The sequence below is a fragment of the Poecilia reticulata genome, linkage group LG1 (genome assembly GCF_000633615.1).
Source record: "Poecilia reticulata strain Guanapo linkage group LG1, Guppy_female_1.0+MT, whole genome shotgun sequence".
NCBI lineage: Eukaryota > Metazoa > Chordata > Actinopteri > Cyprinodontiformes > Poeciliidae > Poecilia > Poecilia reticulata.
This window is the reverse complement of record NC_024331.1, coordinates 29,650,677-29,657,435: the sequence shown is the minus strand read 5'-3', so window position 1 is coordinate 29,657,435 and position 6,759 is coordinate 29,650,677. Positions and strand designations below refer to the sequence as shown.

General features: G+C 43.0%; 1 protein-coding gene across 1 annotated transcript; it reads left to right on the top strand.

The window, feature by feature from the left end:
* The first annotated feature begins 304 nt into the window (after positions 1-304).
* On the top strand, positions 305-3,911 carry pou4f2 (POU class 4 homeobox 2). Its single transcript, XM_008420263.2, has 2 exons — positions 305-1,191; positions 1,520-3,911. The coding sequence occupies exons 1-2, from the start codon at positions 964-966 to the stop codon at positions 2,450-2,452; spliced, it is 1,161 nt and encodes a 386-aa protein (XP_008418485.1). The 5' UTR covers positions 305-963; the 3' UTR covers positions 2,453-3,911.
* The last annotated feature ends 2,848 nt before the right edge of the window (positions 3,912-6,759 follow it).

Here is a 6,759-nt window from a genome sequence, read left to right as displayed (position 1 = left end):
TCATTAGAAGACGTGCTGGTAACGAGGTGTTGGTGATGAAGTAGAGTCATTGGAAATAAATGCCTTGTTGTAGACTGCCCATGCGCAGAGTCCCCAGCGGCGGCGGCGGTGTGGCTAATGAAGAATAATAAATCATGAAAGGGTTTTTCAGGTGCAGCTGCGAGTGGAGTGTGTGTGTGTGTGTGTGTGTGAGAGAGAGAGAGACGCAAAGAGAGGAGGAGAGGGAGGGTGTTTGTGCGCGAGAGAGAAAGAGAGAGAGAGAGAGAGAGAGAGGGAGAGAGAGAGAGAGAGGCGGAGAGAGACTCAGTCTGCCCTTCGCCTCAGAGCGCAGCCAGTTTGGGTCCCCGCAGCATTCAACCGAGTCGAAGAGGTACAGTCACCAAGACTACTTTTTTCCACTTACGTCCATTTTCAAGACGGAAGCTTTTTTTTTTTTTTTTTTTGACTAAAAACAACAACAACAAGAAAAAAAAGATCAACGAAAACAGCAACTATAGCTCGAAGTTATTTTGGAAATCCTAAAAGACGAAGAGAAACTTTTTGATTCTTTTTTTTTTTCTGGCATCTGTGAAGAGTTTCTGCCAAAAGAAAAAAAAAAAAAAAAAGAAAAATCCAAGGCAAAAAAAATATATATTTGGTGGAAATTTATGGAGAAACGCTGAGATTGTTTTTGAACATCGCGCCACAAGCCTGTAAAGGAAGGGGGTCAGCCGCCTGGGTCTTTGGCGTCTGTGATTCCTCTCCTCAAACCAGACCAGACCAGACCAGACCACCTCCACACCTGCTCCAGTAATAATAAATAAATGTGACTCGGTGTCGGACCGCCGTCTTTTCTCCTGCCTGAGCGTTTTACTCGACAGCGATTCGAGATTCCTGCGAAGCTATTGGACTTGAACTCCTAGCCGAGGAGGCGGAGTCTTAACTTATTAAAAGGAACTTTCCGAGGTTCGGACGCCAGCAAATATGATGATGATGTCTCTGAACAGCAAGCAGGCTTTCACCATGGCCCACACCAGCCTGCCGGAGCCCAAGTACTCGCTGCACTCATCCTCGTCCTCCACTCTGACTTCCAACGTACCGTCGTCCTCCTGCTCATCCTCCCGCCACAGCAGCAGCAGCACCATCATCAGCAGCAGCGGCGGCAGCAGCAGCTCGGAGGTGATGCGCAGAGCCTGTCTCCCAACCCCACCGGTACGTATTCTGCATAATCACTGCTTAAAGGCACATTTTGACAGCCCACTTTTTTTTTTCTGCTTGATGTTTTTTTCATGGCTGCACAGCAAATCACCCAACACCTCCATATTTTTTTTTCTCACTCTGCTCAACTTATGTATTCAGCCGGCTTTGCCTTTCGTATTAATTTTTATGACCTGGGATGTTGCATGTGTCTTGTTTTGTGTGCTCCCCCTTTTTTTTATGATTTCTTTTTTTTTCTCTCATTCTGGAAATGTTTTAAACCGAGGAGTGGAGGGAGAATTCCCTGCTGACAGTTATGTGTGCATTCTATTTGCAATTGCAGAGCAATATATTCGGAGGGTTGGATGAGAGTTTGTTGGCCCGGGCTGAAGCTCTAGCGGCGGTGGATATAGTCTCGCAGACCAAGAGCCACCACCACCCTCCACATCACAGTCCCTTCAAGCCGGACGCGACCTACCACACAATGAACACTCTCCCCTGCACCTCCTCTTCCTCCTCTTCCTCGTCGGTGCCTATTTCTCATCCGTCCGCCTTGGCTAGCCACCACCATCACCACCACCACCACCACCACCACCAGCCTCACCAGGCGCTGGAGGGGGACCTGCTGGACCACATCACCCCGGGACTCGCGCTGGGAGCCATGGCAGGGCCGGACGGCTCGGTGGTTTCCACGCCTGCGCACCCTGCCCACATGGCTGGCATGAACCACATGCACCAGGCGGCCATCAACATGGCTCATGCCCACGGGCTACCGCCGCACATGGGCATGAACGACGTGGACGCCGATCCTAGGGACTTGGAAGCTTTCGCGGAGAGGTTCAAGCAAAGGAGGATCAAACTCGGGGTCACCCAGGCGGATGTGGGGTCAGCTTTAGCCAGCCTTAAGATTCCCGGAGTGGGCTCTCTCAGCCAGAGCACCATCTGCCGCTTCGAGTCCCTCACGCTCTCCCACAACAACATGATCGCTTTGAAGCCCATCTTGCAAGCGTGGCTGGAGGAAGCCGAGAAATCGCACAGGGAGAAACTTAACAAGCCCGAGTTGTTCAACGGCGCGGAGAAGAAGAGGAAGCGCACGTCGATAGCCGCGCCGGAGAAGCGCTCGCTGGAGGCCTACTTCGCCATCCAGCCGCGTCCCTCCTCGGAGAAAATCGCGGCGATCGCTGAAAAGCTGGACCTGAAAAAGAACGTGGTGCGGGTCTGGTTCTGCAACCAGCGGCAGAAACAGAAACGAATGAAGTACTCCGCATGCGTCTAAAAGAGAGAGAGAAAGAGAGCTAGAGAGAGGGGGAAAACACCACAAAAGACTTGGAACTGAATAAAGATTATTTGTATCATATTTCCTAACTCACACCCTCTTTTTCAATCATAAGACTTTGAACTTCGAAAAAAAAAATTATCCTGAAAACGAACAATGAGTGAAAAAAGAGAGAAAAACTCACCACGACTCTGTCAGAGGAAGATGTGGAGTCAATAAGGCATCGTTTGACGGAGCAAGTAAGAACCACTGTTTCCACTTACTATGCCTCACCTTTTTAATGCCAGCGCAGTCAGAGTTGCTTCGATTTTTATTTATAATTCCTTTTAAACGCTGATTATTATTTCCCGACTAAAGCAGCATTTCTGTGATTTATTTCTACGCAAAACGAGGTTGTTTTAATTCAAAGCACTTGGTTGGTTGTTCCTATTTTAGGCTTCTGAGCTACATTTTCTTCCCTTCGAGTTCATGACAATGCAGTCTGACATTTATTCAGGTCCGTGGGGGGATTAAGCGGACAGTTGGTCCTGAAAGCTAATATTAGATTACTGCCAAATAACCTTCTGTAAATTAACATCTTACTTGTCAAACACTTCATTTTGTGTCTAAATGTGTTATTCTTTTCACCCATTTTGCTTTCAGCTCTAAATCAGGGATCTGTTTGTGAGATTCCCGGCGTTTGGACTCAGATAGGGTTGTTTTTGAGGCCTCAGTGTGCGGAACGATCAAAACACTTTGAATAATTTGTGCGGATTATTGTAATTAAATATATATATATTTTTATTTTTAATTTGCCGTTTATGTTTCGTTTACAATCCAGCATGGGCCGGCTGTCTTATGAACTATTTATTGGGTGAGGTCATGTTTACTTCATTATATATTTATTGGGAATCCCCCCCTCCGTTCTCGTTTAGCTTGAGAAAAATCAAATTCTGACAGCAGCTCGGCTTGTTGTTGTGGTTTAAAGGGAAGCGACTGTGGAGTTTAAAAAAAAAACAAAACTACAGTCTCAAATTTGACGCTTTTTAACGTTTGAGATGGCACAATCGAGAGATATATGAGATTAAATTATCGTTTTAAATTATTATTTTTATGTATGTTTTTTCCTGCTATTTATTTGTATAAATATGCGCGCATCATGATGAAATCGTTGCTTGTTAAAAAAAATCACCTTGTTTTAACTGTTTTTTTCTTGAAGAGAAAAAGAAACTGCTTCATGGAAGTATACGTGTACAATGTAAATATTTTCATTGGAATCAGTCGATGCACATAAATATATTCGTACAGGTTTTTGCTGTATTGCTGTTTAGCTGAGGTAACTTATTTCTGTAATGTTTGTTGCTCTTTTTGGTTTCCCTGGTTAAATATTTCTACTTATTTATTTCATCCATGTAATTTTAATTTATTAATTATTGAACTGCAATATGTGTTTCATTAAAGAACAAATTTTAACATTTAATCCGACGTTTTATTTTTTATTTTTTTATTTTTTGACTGCACTGTGTGATGTGGCTCTCCCAGACATATTAGTATTTTTTATTTATTCATCTGCTTATTTATTGATGAGGAGGAGGGAAAGGCTTTAGCTGCGGGGGATATGAAGCTTTTAAACCCAGTTTCGGATCATCTGGGCTTAGTTTMAYGCAAGTATATATATTTTTGTCCTTTTTAAAAATAAAAATACAAAAAAAAAATGTTTAGATTGGTTTTGGAAGACAAATAAAACATCCGCATGTCCAATCCTTGATTTTCTGTCATTTTCACGATAATAAACCCTCAGCTGARTAATATGTAGCCCAAAAGTAAAACATAATTACAAATATCTCCTTTCCTGCCTTTTCGCCCTCCTCCTCCTGCGGGCCTCCTTACAGGAGCCACTGTTTCCCGGCTGCATCAGTGTTAAAGACACACGTGGCTCCTGCGGTGACGTGCTGCCAGCCAGGCAGCTTATGCGGCTCACTGTTGCCTTTACCTGAGAGCAAATGCTAATATTCTATTAGAGCCTAATCAGAGGGTCTGTGGAGAGCTGGATGGGTCCCTGGAGCACAGACTTGCCAGATGTCAGCCCGCCAGAAAAACAGCTCGCCTGCCAACGCGCCCGTCTCTATTTGAATGCACACTCAAACATCATGCCTCCACCGCGCTCAGGCTTTGAAGCAAAACCTTTGGTTCGATGTTATGCTTAGATATGAAGAGGAGGAGGGGAGGACAAAAAAAAAAAGGAAAGAAAAAAAACAGATATTTTGAATGTCATGTCCATATCAGAGCCGCTGGGATGGGACTTTAGGGCGCATTTCGTTAGCGCTGAGCAAGCGTTTCAGCACCATGGACAGCTCCACGGGAAACAGGAAGGGCCAAATATTAGCGTCATCAATCAAATTATTACGTTTTTTTTTGTTGTTTTTTTTGTTTTTTTGGTCACACTTGGTGTTCACATTCTGATGCAGAAAATGTAATAAATATGTTTACAGTTTTGAAGTCTTGGGAATGTAAACATTGCTCAGATGAATTTGTCAGAACAATAACATCCACTTCACCAATGCCAGATATTTTTAGAAGCAGATGTTGTCGCCATGTTGTGCAAACAAAACTTGAACTTTACAACGGCGCCACGAAACGGTGGCCATTGGTGGAGGAGATGGAGAGTTTATTCTCTTATTCACGTAACTKAGAGTGTTCTGAAACTTTAACTGTGAATTCCTAATTATCTATGTCCATCCTTAGTTAATAAAATTAGTTCTACAAAAGAAAACAAAACAGGCCTGTTCAGTCTGGMGCTCAGGACTTTTTTCAACACCAAGGATCCATGAGAAGATGAATGTTGGAATTTATTATTACCATCTTTAATCTCAACCATTTATCGAATTGTATACGCACACAGTGTACTTCAGTGAGCATTTGAATTTTGCAGCAAATTTTAAATGGTATCTGTATTAAAATATATACTTATTTATATTTATATATTTGTTATAGCATTCCACGATGCGTACCAAATTTGTAAAAATAAACCGTCAACCATTAGTCCGGTGGGGGGCGGGAGCTGGTTGGGGGTCAATAGCTGCCCTGTGACGTTGCAGGGCCCATCTTGGCCAGAAAGAAATCCACACATACMAGATAATATATATTTTTCACATAAGTTTAAGAAAGAAAAGAACAAACTTATATGTGCTCCAATATTTCGTTGATTTATTTATGAATGTAGTTTTTCGCCCAAAGCTCACTGCTCAGCAGCGCCACCAAGATGTACTGGACTGGGGGTTGATGGGATACGGCTGACCCCTCCTCCATTCACACAGCCTTATACACACACTAATAATTATTTATTTTTTCAGCAGTTACACATTTGAAGCTTSCAGGAGACACTCAACTCAGTTCAATCTAGTTGAGTTCAGTTCAATAGAAACRATTCACAAGTCACTTGCAGGACAGAGCCAACCCATGTCCTCACATACAGGCTTATATAATCAAATAAATCCACCACAGTCCAGAGGGGAAACAAAAAAAGAAATATATTGCGATCAAATTCATACCCATAATGCCAATAACTCTTCAGGATTCTCACGCCCTATTAAAACGACCCCCAGCTGAAAATCACAACGTCTCCATAACAGCAGCCACAAGCCAAACATGCTCCACCGCCACCCTCGTGACAAATTAAGAGGAATCAAAACGAGCCCTTATTAATGAGACGGCGGTGATGGTTCATCAATTAAAAGATGCTCCTGGTGAGCGCTTCTAATTTCYCCCCCTGAACGAGCCGCTCACTTAATGCGCTAATAAGAGCGAATTATTAAATTACACATCGACTTATGAAAAGCAGATAATTATGAAGAGCCAGTTAAGTAGTCATTAGCTATCCCTGTTAATTACCGCTGGTCAGGGGAGGGCTTGCAGTGTGAGGGTCTCATCGGGAATTGAAATTAACTTTATTCAAGCGAGCCTGGCTGCTGCTGGTTGACATGCCGGAGCTCAGACAGAGAGATGAGCAGATTCCCAACCAGACCTGCCTGGCTTCGCTTTCACATGTTTGGGCTAAAATCGATTCAGATTACATTTATTTATTTATTTATTTTTAAAGCGAATCAATGTGACCCCAGCACCAAAAATAGAAAACCGCATCATGRTTTTTCAATCTTGAAGCACTTAATAAACGCACTAGCTGCGATATATACTGTATTTTTTATTTATTTATTTAGATAATGGAGCATGGGCTCCAAAAAACATGCAGTATTGAGAGCTTTCTACAAAACAAGAAGGGGCAGCTCTGTTTCCTTTTGTCATAATTACGCCCTCTGTTTTATTTTTTC